The sequence below is a fragment of the Eptesicus fuscus genome, chromosome 5 (genome assembly GCF_027574615.1).
Source record: "Eptesicus fuscus isolate TK198812 chromosome 5, DD_ASM_mEF_20220401, whole genome shotgun sequence".
In the NCBI taxonomy this organism is placed as follows: domain Eukaryota; kingdom Metazoa; phylum Chordata; class Mammalia; order Chiroptera; family Vespertilionidae; genus Eptesicus; species Eptesicus fuscus.
In genome coordinates, this window is record NC_072477.1 from 71,981,167 (window position 1) to 71,998,891 (window position 17,725).

General features: G+C 40.3%; 1 protein-coding gene and 1 non-coding gene across 3 annotated transcripts in view; both read left to right on the top strand.

Moving 5' to 3' along the window:
- The window catches only part of ARHGAP11A (Rho GTPase activating protein 11A), a 28,833-nt gene that overhangs the window by 375 nt on the left and 10,733 nt on the right, over positions 1-17,725 (top strand). Inside the window, exons 2-6 of one of the 2 annotated variants that reach the window (XM_008142964.3) lie at positions 5,604-5,674; positions 8,603-8,699; positions 9,302-9,555; positions 10,990-11,153; positions 11,323-11,469. In XM_008142964.3, coding sequence (XP_008141186.2) covers positions 5,604-5,674; positions 8,603-8,699; positions 9,302-9,555; positions 10,990-11,153; positions 11,323-11,469 — 733 coding nt within the window. Of the gene's footprint in view, positions 1-5,603; positions 5,675-8,602; positions 8,700-9,301; positions 9,556-10,989; positions 11,154-11,322; positions 11,470-17,725 lie in introns of those variants that run through there. The other variant, XM_028147431.2, reaches the window with a different exon arrangement.
- On the top strand, positions 16,807-16,909 carry LOC114232060 (U6 spliceosomal RNA). Its single transcript, XR_008556189.1, has one exon. It is a non-coding gene; the product is annotated as a U6 spliceosomal RNA (small nuclear RNA).

Consider the following 17,725-nt stretch of genomic DNA (forward strand, 5'->3'; position numbering starts at 1 on the left):
ACGCAAGTGAACTACCACTGGAGCCCAGACCAAATTAAAATTTAGGGAGCCTTTATTAGTCGGCCTGGCGACCGGGCGACTGCTCTGCCATTCTCCACGCAGGGAGACCAGGGAGTAGCAGCGACCCTTTGTGTAGGACCACTTTTAAGCCCATTAACCACATCCAGTTTTTGCAGAGCAAGCAACCCAAGACAAAACAGTTTTTCCCAAGCAACTCAGAGTCATGCCATTGACGACCATGTTATTCTCAGGGTCGTCCTGTTCTTCAGAAAGCTGACAGTGTTCTATGAAAGAAGGCCTACGGGCTGGAAAGGGGCCATGAGACCCTATCTCAAGGCCTGGCCTGGTGTCAGCATTGACAGCTGGTATCTGGGGCATAGTCCACAGCCTTTCTGGAAGCATGCTCAAAAATTCCCACTCTCTAACACTGTCCAATTCAATCCAAGTAGCCAACGGCTGAAATTTAAGAGAATGACATTTCTTACTCTTTACAGGGATTTTTTGGTCACTGAGAAAGTTGCAGGATTTTTCAGTCTCAGCAGCTTGACATTTTGAGGTAGATAATCGGGGGGCATATAGCTGTCCTGTGCATGGTAGGATGTTTAGCAGCATCTCTGACTTCTACCCACAAGATGACAGTAGCATCTCCCAGTTGTGACAATTAAAAATATTTCCAGGTGCCTTTCCCTTTCTCCGCTTTCTCCATCGTTGTCGTCGTCGTCCCCCCCCCTCCACCCCCCCTCAGACCTGTTACCTTTGCCTTTCTCTCTCCTAAGCTCCAAGGGCCCTTCTTTTGCTTCTGTAACTTGTTTCCGGAGCCTAAGCAACCCAGCTGGCTCACTTCTACTACCTCTGTAACTTTCTACATAAAATTTCTCTTAAAATTTGGGGAAAAAATACCCCCCCCCCCATATTGCCAGTTTATTATATTTTGAACAAGTAGCACATGGGGAAGGAGATACATACTACACCCCTGTTGTAGAGTAAGATTTGAAGAGAAGGGGGACCAGTACATTTTCTAAATGAATCAGCAGATGAAGAGGTGTGACAGAACATTAAAATAGGCTTCAGATAGTACCTCTGTATTCACCAATTTGGGGGGAAAATCATATTTTGACACATAAAGCTATTTTTTTAAATGAGTAAGATGAGAATCCAGAGTGGAATGATTTAAAAAGCTGTTGATGGCCCTAGCCAGTTGGGCTCATTGGATAGAGCGTATGCCTGCAGACTGAAGGGTTCTGGGTTCGATTCCAGTCAAGGGCACGTACTTCAGTTGCAGGCTTGATCCCTCACCAGTACTGGAGGCAGCCAATCGATGTGCCTCTCTCACATCCATGTTTCTCTGTCTCTTCCCTTCCCTTCCCCTCTCTAAAAATCAATGGAAAAAATATCCTTGACTGAGGATTAACAACAACAACAGAAATAAAATTACTTCTAAAAAATATAATAAATAAACAAGCTGTTGATGACTTTTGTGTGGTCAAGGTAAAGGAATTTTGAATGAGACTTTTATATCTACTGCATCAAGAATTTCATTGTGGGCCTGACTAGTGTTCTCAGTGGTTAGAGCGACATCCCAAGCACACAAGGATCTTGGGTTTGATTCCTGGTCAAGGGCATAGTACCTGGGTTGCAGGTTCCATCCCTGGCCCCAGTTGGGGGTATGCAGGAGGCAACCAATCCATGTGTCTCTCACATGGATGTTTGTCTTTCTCTCCCTCCCCTAACCTAACCCCCCTCTCTCTCACTCTTCCTAAAAATCAATGGAAAAATATTCTCTGGTGAAGATTAACAAAAAAGAAAGAAAAAGAGAACTTTGTGAAAAATGAAGTAAATGGAAAATACAGCATTTTATTTTTAATTTATTTGCCTAATTATGTGGTACTTTCTAAGTACTTAGAACTGAAGACTGATAAAAGTAAATTTGGTAACTTAACAGTTTATAGTATCTGAAAGATAATGAATACTTGGAGAAGAAAACTATTAACAAAAATAATTTGTGCTCTGGCCAGGTGGCTCAGTTGGTTGGAATGTTGTCCCACACGCCAAAAACGTGCTGATTACATTCCCAGTCAGGGCACATACATAGGTTGCAGGTTCCATCCCAGGTCAGGAGTGTATGGAGGCAATGGATCAATGTTTCTCTCTCTCTCTCTCATCAATAAAAACATCTTGCAGTGAGGATTTTTTAAAAAATGATGTGTATACCTCATAAATTTTAGAGAAATTGTTTTTATATTCTTACAAAACCAACTATATTTGAGATTTTGGAAAGCCACTCTAGTTTTTAACTATTAACAAACTAGAGGCCTGGTGCATGAAATTCGTGCACTCCTCTCACAGTGCAGGAGCCCCACAATCTATCTCCCCAAAGAAGTAGGCCCCACCCACCTATCTGGGGCTCCTCGATGGATTGCCCCAAAGAGGTAGGCCGGAGCCAGAGGTCCTGCCTCTGCACCGAGCACACAGTGTCGAGTCCCCACCCGCGTGTGCCCGCTGTGCACACAGCCTCCTGGTGATGGATTGTGACGGCGTGAGGGCATCACAGCATGAGGGCGTGACGACCACATAGGCTTTTATTAGTATAGATATGTTGCCATATGAAAGAATTTGTACATGGATTTTTTTTTTACTGCTTAAGAAAAACTGACACCTGTCTTTAGATTCAGATAGGTCTGAGTTTGAGTCCTGCTCTACCCCTACTAGATGTGTGATCTTGAACTGCTTGTTTAATTTTCCTAAGCTTCAGTTTCTATTCTATAAAGTGGGAATAATGGTATCTTTCCTTGGGTTGTCTAAAAAAACCCAAAAACTAAGATATGGCAATAGGACTAGCACAATGCCTGTCACATGCCACTTAAACTAATTTTAGTTGTTAACGATAATAAATGGTCTATATCCTGATTGTCACATTAGAAACACTAATAAAATACAGAAGATTGTAGTGTTAATATGAGTGAGATCTCACAAGATGAGTAATTGAAAACTATATTTCTTTAGTTATTTGGTGTTGGTTGGCTAATAATAGTTTTGAGTTTTTTAAGAAAAGAACTAGAAATCTTTTAAGGTGGTATTATAAATGATATTCCAATACATACAATTTAAAAAAGCATGCTCTTTATTTTATGAGGTTAAATTTTAACAGTTACTTGTGAAGCCAAATATTGAGAATAATGAGACTTAAGGCGGGGGGAAGCTCCCTGAATTTTACTTATGTATGACACTTGTAGACATATAATCAGCTTCAGCATCTGATTTGTTTTTGTATTTTGTTTGGTTGCACAGTATCAAGAAAATTTTGACTTATCCAGACAAGGGTTTACCTGTGTTAACTTTTTTTAAGTAGCTCTCTTTGAAATGGTAATCGTAACAGCAGCAAATATTCTTTGAATGCTTACTCTGCATCAGATTTAGGACCTATGTCAGGATACTGAGGCATAGGGAATGTTAATTTGATCAAGATCACTTGATAAATGGAAGAGCCAGTCTTTAAAATCTGGCAGTCCTGCCCTAACCGGTTTGGCTCAGTGGATAGAACCTTCGGACTGAAAGGTCCCAGGTTCGATTCTGGTCAAGGGCATGAACCTTGGTTGCAGGCACATCCCCAGTAGGAGGTGTGCAGGAGGCAGCTGATCGATGTTTCTAACTCTCTCTCCCTCTCCCTTCCTCTCTGTAAAAAATCAATAAAATATATTTAAAAAATAAAATAAAATCTGGCAGTCCTGCCTCTAACAAACAGCTTGCTCTCTTAAAGCATTATACTAAACTAGTGACCCCGTGCACGAAATTCGTGCACATTAAAAGAGAATTAATTAGAGGAAATATTTTAATATTGCTCTTTGCCCTTTCTCTATAATAGAAGTGTCAGAGATGAAAGAAAATTAGTAAAATGTATATTAGAAAATCTCCCTTCTGTCACAGTCTGGGGCATGCTGAGGGACCCAAGGTCAAGTCACCACCCACCCATGAGAGACCCAGACCTGGCCGGGCCCCACCCCTGTCAAGCCCCGCAGGGCAGGGGGACACGGCCTCAGGTCCCCCGGCCCGGCCTCAGGTGGCCATTTGCATATTAGCTCTTTATTATATAGGATTGTCTTTTCTGTATTCCTCAGTTAAATGGAGCCACATGTTTGAAAAAGTGAAATTTTGTTAGTCTGTTGAATCATTAACAATGCTGAATGGTTTCTCATTGTAAGTACAATGTTAAATAAGATGCTCTTAAAATGTAAGTGCTTCAAGAGCATTCTTGGAGAGCAGATTCATTTAAGCTAAATTAACATTTGTGAGATTAGGCATACCCATTTATTTAATTTTGTATAATTAGACACATATACAGGCTTTAATTTATTTTCTTAAGTCCAATGAAAAGCTACAACTTTCTTACTCAGTGACACATTTTTAAGAGGTTTGAATGCGTGCACAAAGATAGTGGAAAGGTGTGTACAAACATGCAAGTTAACCGACATTTACAATTTTACTTTTGGGATTTTCAGTGTGTTAAATTTTGAATGTGAGTAATACATTTGAATGTGACTGTTTAAAATGGTTTTTAAAGTAGTTAAATGAAATTTGAATTAAATGTTTGCAGAATCCCTATTTTTGGGTAGCTCAGAAAGTAGTTTGAATAGCATTTTTCCACAGAGTGTGTAAAAGGTAATCAGGCCTGAAAATAACCACTTCTGGTGTAATTTTAGGAAGTACCCAATGAATGACAGGAATTACCATTATCAATGGACTTAGCCTCTTATTCAAATTAGTGTTTATAAGGTTGCCAGAAGGAAGGTATAAGATCAGTATTTTTAAGGTCACTAAAGGAACAGGTAGTATTTCTTTTAAATACATTTTTATTGGTTTCAGAGAGGAAGGGAGAGGGAGAGAGAGAGAGAAATATCAATGATGAGAGAGAATCATTGATCCGCTTCCTCCTACTGAGGATCTAGCCCACAACCAGGTCCTTGACCAGAATCAAAACCGGGACCCTTTAGTCCACAGACCTAAGTTCTATCCACTGAGCCAAACTAGCTAGGGCGGAACAGGTAGTATTTTGAGGGAAACCTTAGTGTTTTGGGACAAATCTGTTTAAGAATTTCATGACTAAGCACTAACTGGGTTGATTTTTCCATTATGGCTTTGGAAACCAATGAAATTTACCACATTGCTTGAGGGCACTGACTTTATCTTTGCCATCATTGTACTCTTAGCACCTAGCATAAGGTAGTTACTTTTTACAAAATGTACTTGGAAGAATTATTTTCTTTGTCTTGACTGATTGATAGTTTACTTCTGCTTTTTAAAAAAATGTATTTTTTTATCGACTTCAGAGAGAAGGGTGGAGAGAGAGAGGAAACATCGAGGATGAGAATCATTGATGGGCTGCCTCTTGCACTCCCCCTACTGAGGATTGAGCTGGCAGTTAGGGCTTGTGCCCGACTGGGAAACAGACTGACCTCCTGGTTCATAGGTCGATACTCAATCACTGAGCCACCAGCTGGCTCTGCTATCTTTTTTTATTTGCTGAGGTTTTTAATTTGCCCTAATATTTAAGAAAATTTATATTATGCTTAATATTTGTGTTAGAGTAACTAAATTTGTCATTTTAGGGTAAAATATTTGGAGTACCTTTTAATGCATTGCCCCATTCTGTTGTACCAGAATATGGACACATTCCAAGGTAAGCAAAGTTTGAAATGAATAAATATTTCAAAGTGGTATTTGAATGTTTAAAAATAAATAGTTGATTGACTTACACATTTGTTTTAAATTAACAGATGATTTCATTTCTCAATAGTAATGTAAAAAAATTTTATTTAAACTTTTATATATTTTAATGTTAATTTTTACTTACTCCCAGGATTGAATTTTAAGGTTTAGTAATGAGTAAATGTTAGAGAGCAAATTATTTTTGTTTTATTAAATTAGAGATTTCAGGTCTATACCAATTCTTTTGCCACAATTCTGCTTATATTCAGTAATATACTAAATTACCAATTCAGCTAAAGTATTGATATTTTTGTTTTAGAAAAGTTGGGTAAAAGAATATTATGCTAAAAGAATATTAGCATATTTGTGAATATAAATTGCATACCTTGAACTTTTTTTTTTTTATTGAGGTATTATATGTGTACATATCTTACCATTACCCCCTCCACCCCACATCCATACATGCCCTCACCCCCCAGAGTTTTGCGTCCATTGTTTATGCTTATATGCATGCATACAAGTCCTTCGTTTGATTTCATATTTTTTATGTTGCTTACTATTTATAAATCTTTTGGACTAAATGCATCAGAAATTACTAGGTAAGTTTACATCTTAAGAAAATAGTTTGAATGCACTTAAAGAAACTGTTTTAGCTCTTTCTAATTATTTTTCTCTCTGTCCAAAGTAGGGTTCATTCTGCCTACTCTAGTCCAGTAACCTAGATTTTTAATTGATGCATTGTCCAAAAGCACTTATTGAACACCTTGCTACCTTAGAATCATTTTCCCTCAGATTATAGGTGTAGATTCATAATCTTCATTAAGGTAACCCTTTAGTATTTTGCTTTTTAAATTACCTGCAAAAGGTTTGTTTATACTGATTTTCAACATTTAGAATTGCAAAGTCATATTCCCAGTAATAATGACTACATCCTATCTAATAAAAGAGTAATATGCAAATTAACCATCACTCCGCTACACCACAAGCCACACCCATAAGCCAGTCAGGAGCGAATGTGCAAATAAATCCAACCAAGATGGCTACTGGCCACAGAGAGCAGGAGGGAGGCTTGGGTTTCCCCAGCAATGGAGGAAGCCAAGCTTTCCGCCTGCCCTGGCTGGCCTAGGACTCCACTCAAGGCTACAAAGTTTCAATGATAGAAGATAGATAAATCCAAACAGAAATGGCGGCAGCATGGAGCTGGAGAGAGCAGGAGGGAGGCTTGGGTTGCCCCGGCGATGGAGGAAGCCAAACTTTTCACACACCCTGGCCCGCCCAGGCCTCTGCTTAAGGCTACAAAGTTTCAATTATAGAAGATACATAAACCCCAATTGAAATAACTGCTGCCATGGAGGGAACAGAAGGCTTGGCTCCGCTCCAGGCTACAAAGTTTCAATTGTAGAAGATAAATAAACCCCAGATACCAGGGCCTCCACTTGGGTCACCTCGCCCAGGCCGCCCCACGCCCCAAGGGAACCCCCACCCTCATCCGGGACATCCTTCAGGGCAAACCAGCCAGCCCCCACCTGTGCACCAGGCCTCTATTCTATCTAATAAAAGAGTATTATGCAGATTGACCATCACTCCAACACACAAGATGGCTTCTCCCATGTGATCAAAGATCCTGCCCCTATGTGGACACAAGATGGCCGGCACAAGATGGCCAGCAGGGGAGGGCAATTGGGAGGGACCAGGCCTGCAAGGGAGGGCAGTTGGGGGCGATCAAGCCTGCAGGGGAGGGCAGTTAGGGGTGACCAAACCGGCAGAGAAGGGAAGTTGGGGGCGACCAGTCCTGCAGGGAAGGGCATTTGGGAGGGACCAGGCCTGCAAGGGAGGGCAGTTAGGGGTGACCAGGCTGGCAGGGGAGCAGTTAGGCATCAATCAGGCTGGCTGGGGAGTGGTTAGGGGGTGATCAGGCTGGCAGGCAGAAGCAGTTAGGGGAAATCAGGAAGGCAGGCAGGCGAGCAATTGGGAGCCAGCAGTCCTGGATTGTGAGAGGGATGTCCCAGATTGGAGAGGGTGCAGGCTGGGCTGAAGGACACCCCCCCCCCCTGCGCCATGCATGAATTTCGTGCACCGGGCCTCTACTTGTTCAATATAAAAATTGAGCACACACCTTTAAATATGAAAAAGGTTGTAAGGACTGGGGTGTATTTGATTTTCTGAGAGATAATGTTGGAGTGAGGAAAAAAGCCTTATTTGGGGGCAAACGTAGTAAGTAGATGATAGATATTTTAAGCTGTGTATGCTGTGCATGATCACACCTGGGGAGAGAATGAAGAAAAGAAGGCTTTAGAGCCCTGGGTCATCCCAGCATATAGAGGTCTGGTAAAAAAGGAGGATCCAGAAAAGGAGTTTGAGAAGAAGCAGTCAGGGAGTCAGTAGGAGAACCGAAAGAGTGAAAAAGTATTTTTAAAATGAGCTGGGAGTGGTCAAGTGTGTTATGCTGGTAGGGCAAACAAGATGAAGACAATGAATTTACCATGGATTTGGCAAGGCAGAGGCCATTGGTGACTCCCGAGAGTGCTTTTTTTTTTTTTTTTTTTTTTTGAGTAATGGCGATAAGAGTCTGATTGGAGAGGGTGGAGGAGAGACTGGGATATGAAAGAAGGTAGAGTAGAGGCAGTGCAAAAGACAAGTCCTGTGCTCTGAATGAAAGCAGAGAAACAGGATTGAGAAGGATGTAGGATTAAGTGGGTTTATTGAAGTTTTCATGGGTAAAATGGTGGTTCCTAGAGAGGAATTTAGGAAGCAAGTAACCTTTTATCACAGATTAAAGGGATTTGTAGCATCAGAGCTTCTGTAAGGGGTGTAGTGCCTGGTCTGCTCCTGTACTTGGGCAGAACAATGGGACTTAGAAGATGTGTTCTGGCCACCTGAAAAGATTTCTCTGTTTCAGCTTTCTTGTTGATGCTTGCACATCTCTAGAAGAGCATATTCATACAGAAGGGCTTTTTAGGAAATCAGGATCTGTTATTCGTCTAAAAGCGTTAAAGGTAAGCATATTCTTGAACTGTCATTTTTCTTTTGTACCATATTTTTAGTGTGGTTTTGCAATTGAACTATTTAGAAGTATTACATGAATTATTGACAGAAATTGAATTTGAAAATAGCTTTTTTCATGGCAGAAGAACTTTTTTCCAAAAGAAAGTAAATCATTTCTATAATACTCTCCCCCCCACCCTGTTTTATTGAGATATAATTCACCAGTACATTTAGTATGTACAACTTGATGTTTTGATTTACATATACATTGTGAAATCATCACAATCAAGCTGCTTATACAATGCTTTGAAAGTTTAGAGTAGTTTCAAATTCATGGTCCTAGTTTCTATAATTGAAAAAAAATTAAATTTTATTATTTTTAGCCTTCTAAAAAGGAGATATATTAACCTTTTGCACTCGGATGTCGAGTGTGACTCGACACGGTTAGCTTTAGAATAAAGGAATCGAGAAAAAAGCAAGCGAGTGCAAAGGGTTAAAACAAGAGTTAAAAGAAATTTATTAAAGAAAGCTCTTTTAGAGTATAAGAAAGGATAGTTTATTTGCAATATACTCCTAAACCCACAAACATTCAAGATTATTTTATCTATTTCAGAATAAACTGGATCATGGTGAAAGTGGTCTGTCTTCTGCACTTCCTTGTGACATTGCAGGACTTCTTAAGCAGTTTTTTAGGGAATTGCCAGAGCCCATTCTCCCAGCTGATTTACATGAAGCACTTTTCAAAGCTCAACAGTTAGGAACAGAAGAGAAGAATAAAGCTACATTGTTACTCTCCTGTCTTATGCCTGACCACACTATCGATATATTAAGATACTTCTTTAATTTCCTCAGGAATGTTTCTCTTAGGTAAGTAGTATTTAAAAGTCTTGGGAAATGAGAGTTTAATTACTCAACTAGCTGGATTTACTCTTATAGATAATAAAATTTCATTTGGAGTGAAAACTTTTCTTAAAAATCCTATATAATAAAACCCTAATATGCAAATTGACCAAACAGCAGAAGACTGGTTGCTATGATGCACACTGACCACCAGGGGCCAGACGCTCAATGCAGGACGCTCTTGCGTTGAGCGTCTGCCCCCCAAGTGGGAGGTGACTGGTGGGGGCAGGGCCGGCAAGCAGGTAGTGCCAAGCAAGGCGGGGGCCCCCCGATTGCCCCGCCCGCCAGTTGCCCCACAGATAGGCCCTGATTGCCGGCCAGGCCTAGGGACCCTACCCTGTATATTGGGAACAGTCTCTTAGATTTAAAAATTAAAACCTGGCAAGGCTACTCTAACACTGAAAAAACAGGATGGTGCAGCAATGACATGCATGGACTCTGGCTTGCACATTTTGTGGTCAGCTCTGATTCTGACACTATAACTGTGTGACAAAGCCAATTAGTTAACTTCTCTCTGCTTCAGTTTTTCCACCCATAAGATGGGGAAAATGCTACTACTGCCTCAGAAGGATTGTGTTATGTATTACTTTTTCTAATAAAAAAAAATGTCGCTGCCCATACAACAGCAAGATGCCTTTCACCTGTATGAAAAGTATGGTCACTGGTGCATGCAGTGTTCTGGATTGTGAGGGGGATGTCCGACTACCGGTTTAGGCCTGATGCCCAGGGCCTAAACCGGCAGTCAGACAACATCCCCTGGGGGCACAGGCCGTGCTGAAGTGACACCACCACCCTCTCCAACCCACCCCCCCTGCACGAATTTCGTGCACCAGGCCTCTAGTATTATATATTTCCTTACTATAAGAAGTCTATCCTGTATAATTTAAGAAACAATATACCAAATGATTTATTATGTCTTCTCTGCCTTATAGTGATCATTATGAATGCCTGAACAGCTTATTGGTGATTGTAGGATTCTTTGTCCACTGAATGGTTTCAGATTACTGTGTTTTTACAATATTTGTGTTTTGCTCTTCAAATTTCTCTTCTCTTTGCTGTCAATGAGCCTGCTTGTTCTAGACATACTTCCTGCCTTCTAATACTTCAGATTTTCTGTGTTTGGGTTTGAAAATCAGACATGTTCAATTTGTGTGGAAAAACAAAGTGTGGGTTCTGTGTTTGCATGATTTTGATGATGTGTATCTAAGCACACAGAAGCTGTGTATTTCTGGTTCTGTCTTTATTCAAGCTGATCATGTAGATGGGTAGATAAAGGGTAACTATATTGTGACTTGTGTTTGACTGGAAAAGTAAGAGGTCTGCAAAATACACTTAATACTTTATTTTAATTTTTTATTTTTACCTTTGGTGCCATCTCATAAAACCTTTTTTTCATTTAAGGTCCAGTGAGAATAAGATGGATAGTAGCAATCTTGCAGTGATATTTGCACCAAACCTTCTTCAGACAAGTGAAGGACATGAAAAGATGTCTGCCAACACAGAAAAAAAGCTACGATTGCAGGCTGCAGTAGTACAGACTTTTATTGATTATGCATCAGATATTGGTAAGATGTAGTTGCATTATTAAGTAATGGGATTTGTTTAAGTGAGGGAGATCCCAGCTTCTTCAAGTGAACTATGAAGACAACTGTTAGAAAGTTGGTGTATACTATTGAAACATTTCGGGGTGAAGGGGGTAGAGGAAAGATCTTAATTGTAAACATTTTCCTTTAGGACATGTTCCAGATTTTATCATGGAAAAGATACCGCCTATGTTGGGTATTGATGGTCTCTGTGCTACTCCATCACTGGAAGGCTTTGAAGAAGGTCAATATGAAACTCCTGGTGACTGTAAGAGAAAGCGAAGACAAAGTGTAGGAGGTAAGGAGCAGTGACAGTTTGTTTTAGGGAGGTACAGCAATTTGCTTTATCTGAAATTTGCTTGAACATAAAGAAGCAGAAGCTATGGTGTATGCCATTTTGGTGCTTACAGCATAGTTGGTAGTAAGGCATGACATATACATGTGAAAAGTAAAAGTGACAGTATAATCTAATATTAAGTGCTAGATCTTCAGCACAAACAAAATGTGTTCAAATGAGAAAAGTTCTCAGGATTGTAATGATCAGGGCTCTTCAAAGTGAGCCTTCTTGAAGAAAAGGTAGCATGTAAGGGGGATTGGGTGGAGGGCCAGAATACTTGTATCTTACTCTAGATGAGAAGAATGCTATGAAAATTATTTCTGTAAGAAAGAAGTAATCAATGTCTGTAAAAAGACCAACGTGACTTGAAGTGTTCATCCTAAGGATTAGGATGATATTATGGTGAGCTCAATATCAGGCTAAAGAATTAGAACATTGAGCTGAGTATTAGAGAACCATTGAAGTCATAACATGATTAAAAATATTTTAGAAAGTTATCTGGTTTGAAGAATTGAGACTTGGAGGTAGGAAGAATAGTCAGAAATGTGGGGCAATAATCCAGGTGTGAGATAATGATTTAAAAGTGGTATGAATTAGTTAGGAATATGAACTAAATGATGTGGGAATATTACCAAGGAAGAAACAAAAAAATCCAGGGTTCCATTGCAGTGAAATCAATTATAATACTCTTTAGGTCATTTTTTTAATTTAATTTTTTTAATCCTCACCTGAGGATATTTTTTCCATTGCTAGAGAATAGAAGGGAGGGATGGACGGGTAAGGAGAGAGGGCGAGATATGAGAGAGACAACATCGATAAGTTGCATCTTGATGGGCCAGGGATTGAACCCGAAACCTAGGTACATGCCCTTGATGGGAAATCAAACCTGCCACCCTTCCGTGCGCAGGCTGATGCTCTAAGCACTGAGCAACACTGGCCAGGGCCTTATATCCTTCTTGATGAAAAAGTCTGTGGCCGTATCTCCTCCAATTATCTTGGAAATTTTCTTATCTTTTGAGTATTGGAACCAATTGTTATTAACTATCCCATTTCTTTTTTAACTATTGGTTTATATAGTATTACCTTCTATTTCTTCTTTGCTTCCTATATAGATTTCTTATGCCTTCTGCATCAGCTTCCTAGGGCCACTATAACAAAGTACAACAAACTGGGTGGCTTGAAACAAAACTTGAGTACAACTGCAGAGACCATAATTGCAAATAAGATCACATTCACAAGTGCTGGGAATTAGGACTTAAACATATGTTGGAGGACACAATTCAACCAGTTAAACTTCTTCCTACCCCAAATGTAGCTATTTTAAGACACAGACTATCTTTACTACCCTATTTTCCTATAGTTTGTTACCTCATCTAAATAGTTGAACACTGGATCTCTGTCATTCACTGTTATCTCTCAAATGTCAGTTTCAGATTCATGCAAATTATTTAATAACAATGTTCCTATTTAACCATGTCAGTTCCACTTTAGTAAGGGAGGGCCTACTAGGCATTATTTTTTTAAATATATTTTTATTAATTTCAGAGAGGAAGGGAAGAGGAAGAGAGAGATAGAAACATCAATGATGAGAGAGAATCATTGATCAGTTGCCTCCTGCACACCCCCTACTGGGGATCGAGCCCACAACCTAAGCATGTGCCCTTGACTGGAATCGAACCCAGGACCATTCAGTCCGCAGGCTGACGCTCTATCCACTGAGCCAGACCAACTAGGGATAGGCATTATTCTTTAAAAAAAAGGGTAAACATGGCCCCCATCCACTGAGTCACACCAGCCAGGCTAGTTAGCCTTCTTTCTTTTTAATATCAGACTTTGAAATGCCACAAACATCACTGTGATCTGATTTGCAGTAGCTTTGAAGAATCTTTTAACTTCTTTTTTTTATTTTATTTTTTACTTTTTAAATTGTGGAAAAATATAACAAAATTTATAACCTTAACCATTTTTATGTGTACACTTCAGTAGTGTTCAGTACATTCACATTGTGCAACGAAACTCTAGAGCGGTGGTTCTCAACCTTTCTAATGCCGCGACCCTTTAATGCAGCTCCTCATGTTGTGGTGACCCCCAACCATAAAATCATTTTCGTTGCTACTTCATAACTCTAATTTTGCTACTGTTAATGAATCGTAATGTAAATATCTGTGTTTTAAGAACATCGGAAAACACAGATATTTACATTACGATTCATAACAGTAGCAAAATTACAGTTATGAAGTAGCAACGAAAATGATTTTATGGTTGGGGGTCACCATAACATGAGGAACTGTATTAACCTTTTGCATTCGGATGTCGAGTGTGACTCGACACGGTTAGCATTAGAATAAAGGAATCGAGAAAAAAGCAAGCGAGTGCAAAGGGTTAAAGGGTCGCGGCATTAGAAAGGTTGAGAATCACTGCTCTAGAACTTTTATTTTGTTATAAGAGTTACTTATTCCTTAACTTTATGCTATATATGACAATTCTCAATAATTGTATTGCTCCAGAATCTACACAGAATTCATGAGCACACTCTTAAAATAAGTAAGAGGAATTTGGTCTATCATAATTTTCCCATTCTTGCCTGTGTATGTGCGTGTGTGGACTCCTTGGCATTGTCTTTGTGTTAACAAATGTCTTTCATTGACAGTGATGCAGCACTGAACCGATTCAATTAATATGATGCCCTGAAATCCTCTATATAATAAAAGCGTAATATGCTAATTAGACTAGACATCCTTCCAGATGACCTTCCAGACGAAGCTGGGGCTGTGAGAGAAGCCCAGGTCCTTGGATGCCAGAGGGAAGCTGGTGCCAGCAGCCGGGTGAAGGAAGGCCTACTCTTGCACGAATTTCGTGCATGGGGCCTCTAGTATATAATTAAAGGCTAATATGCAAATTGACCTAACGGCGGAACAACGATCGCTATGACGCGCACTGATGACCAGGAGGCAGACGCTCAATGCAGGAGCTGCCCCCTGGTGGTCAGTGCACTCCCACAGGGGGAGCTCTGCTCAGCTAGAGGTTGGGCTCCCAGCTGGAAAGCACAGCGCCGGTGGCGGGAGCCCCTCCTGCCTCTGTGGCAGCGCTAAGGATGTCTGCTGGGAGCAGGCCTAAACCGTCAATCAGACATTTCTCAAGGGCTCCCAGACTGTGAGAGGGTGCAGGCAGGGCTGAGGGACCCCACTCCCCCGAGTGCACGATTTTCGTGCACCAGGCCTCTAGTGTGTATATAGGCTATTAAAGAGATTGGGACACAGTTTTTCCCTTTCTCTAGAGAGGTGGTCTATACTTTCATTGTGGCCCATTATGCACTCCGGAAGGTCTCAGATTATGGAGGGAACAGTTTGTTTTTCCACACTCCTGGTTTTGCTGTGCTAGTCTAATTGTGTTTATCTGCTGTGACTGAATCTGTTGCGCTGTGTCTTCTGCTCTGCATCTTGTTTCTCTTCTTTTCCTTTTTTCTTTTTCCTCTCGCATATTAACCTTTTGCACTCGGATGTCGAGTGTGACTCGACACGGTTAGCATCGAGATTAAAATTACTCTTTGAGTGTATCAATAATTTGAAATATAAAAAAATCCAAATAAATAAGTTTGTATGAAAAGAAATTCCAGTTTTTTATTCTACTGCCGCGCTTTGTAAAATGTGGGGTATTTAAAAAATTAAATCCCGAGTAGAAGAAAGAAATCAAGAAAAAAAGCAAGCGAGTGCAAAGGGTTAACCTTGTTTATCTGCCCAGGTTTCATGAAGGTTGGCTTGGTTACCCATTGCCTGCGAGTTAGAGCATTGCCTATTTTTGGCTCTTTTAGGTTTTCAGTATTCTCTGGTTTGTATATACTTCACTTGAGAGTGTAAGATTTCTCAATATATAAGTGCGCTATAGCTGAGCTTGAATTTAAATAACTATTTTGAGTGATATTTGGAGATTAACATTTAAAAGATTTTTTGTTTCATTGTGACTGAAAATTAGGGGTACATTTTTGCATGAAAGTATTCCTGTTGAAGTCACAATTTCTTACATAGCTAAATCCAGTGTATGTTTTTTGGCTTGTATTATTGAGAATCTCTGACTAGATGATTATGTCCTGTCTTTCCTGATTTTTTTTTCCTCTCTTTTGTTTGTTTATTTTTGGTTTTGCTTTGTAATACTATGCTTTCATGGTTTTCCTGCCTCTTTAAGTCATTTGTTCTGTCTATTTTTCTGGATTTTTTTCTGACCACCTCTTGAATGTTCTCTTCTTCCATACTTGATCTTCTTACTCTTTGTCCTCTTTTTATTTATTTATTTTTAAAATAGATTTTTATTGCTTTCAGAGAAGAAGGGAGAGGAGGGAGAGAGAGAGAAACATCAGTGATGAGAGAGAATCATTGATCAGCTGCTTCCTGCACACCCCACATTGGGGAGCAAACCTGTAAGCCAGGGCCCCGACTGGGAATCAGACCATGACCTCCTGGTTCATAGGTCAATGTTCGATCACTGAGCCAGGCTGGCTGGGCTTTGTCCTCTTTTTAAATGATCTCACTCATTGTCATTTTTAAAAACTACCATTTCTGGGCTGATGACTCCCAAATCTAATTCTCCAGCCCAGATCTTTGCACAAATGGATTTATAACCATCTCAGTGTTTCATAGACATGTCTAACTCTTCCTTTCATAATGCCATTTATTCATTCATTCATTCATTTATTTATTGGTGGCACCTTTGTCTACTGACTCATCAAATCAGAATTTTCCCCACTGTTCACCAAATCTTGTAACTTTGATTTCCTAAATTATTCCTGCCTCCATTTTTCACTGTTCCTGTCCCTGGTCAGACCTCATCTGCTGTCTGGCTAATTTCCACTCTTCCTTCAGGTCTCAACTATCACTTCCTTAGGAACACCTTTGACTCCCCAGTATAAATCAGTTGTTATATTTGTACTTCAGACTATTTCACCCACTTGTCATTATGTATTTAGTATTTCCTTAGTGTACTTATTTGTTTCCTCTCTGAGAATAAGTTCCATAAAGGCAAAGACTGTTTTGGTCACTGTTGTATCTCTAATGCTAGTGCAGTGCTTGACATATTACAGGAACAAATTAAGTACTTGTTGAATGACTTAGTAACGTACTTAGAAGAACCTTCAGTTAGTTTGCCTGCCTCCAAGGAGGCTTGCTGCCTCAGGTCTGTCTTTCACACTCCTGTCAGAGCAATTTTTCTAAGATGTGGATCAGTTTTGCCTTTGGAGAAAGAAGTTCAAGTTTTTCAAAATGACACACAAGCCCTCTTATTACTGATTTAAAAGGGTTATCTTATGTTCACTTCAGCAGCACATACACTAAACTTGGAATGATACAGAGAAGATTAGCATGACCCTTGCACAAGTATGATACAAATTCCTGAAGCGTTTCATATTTTTGTGACTGTGGGGGGAAGGGTGGTGAGTGGAGGTGGAAGAGAGTATATGGGAGATAAATAGTAGTGAAAAATATATATATGTATGTATGTATATATATATATATATATATATATATATATATATATATATATAAAGAGGAAATTGCAGATTAGGCGGGGACTCTGTAACGGGTCACGACCGAACAGGAGGAGGTTGTGCGCGCAGGTGAGGCCCAGAGCGGACACAGACAGAGGGGCTGGCTGGTAGCCTCTGCGGCTGAGTGCAGGCCCGGAGAGGAGATGGCGGGCCCGCCTCCCGTGGAATCAGCACAGGTCCCTCCCGGCTCCTACGGAAGCGGTGTGGCTCCCTCCCAGCTCCCGTGGGTACCGGCAGCTCGCTTCCGCCTCCCGTGGAAGCTGCACGGCTCCGGTGGAAGCAGCATGGCTCCCGTGGAAGCTGTGGGCAGCCTACTGCGCGTGATACCGCGTGATGGGCTACTAGTAATAAAATAAAGGGAAGAATTGAAAACAAACAAGCCACAAGATACTACTAAAAAATAAGGCTTATCTTTTACCTTATCTACTGTTCACTGTTTGCTCTAGCAACACCAAACTACTTGTTTCACCCAGCTATTGTAGCTCTGGTTGAGTGTTGACCCATGAACCAAGAGGTCATCAGTTCCATTCCCAGTCAGGGCACATGCCTGGGTTGCAGGCTCCATCCCCAGTTGGGGGCATGCAGGAGACAGCCAATCTTTGATGTTGCTCTCTCATCAATGTATCTCTCTATCCTTATGCCTTCCTTTCTCTCTAAAAGAAATAAGTAAAAACATTTTTA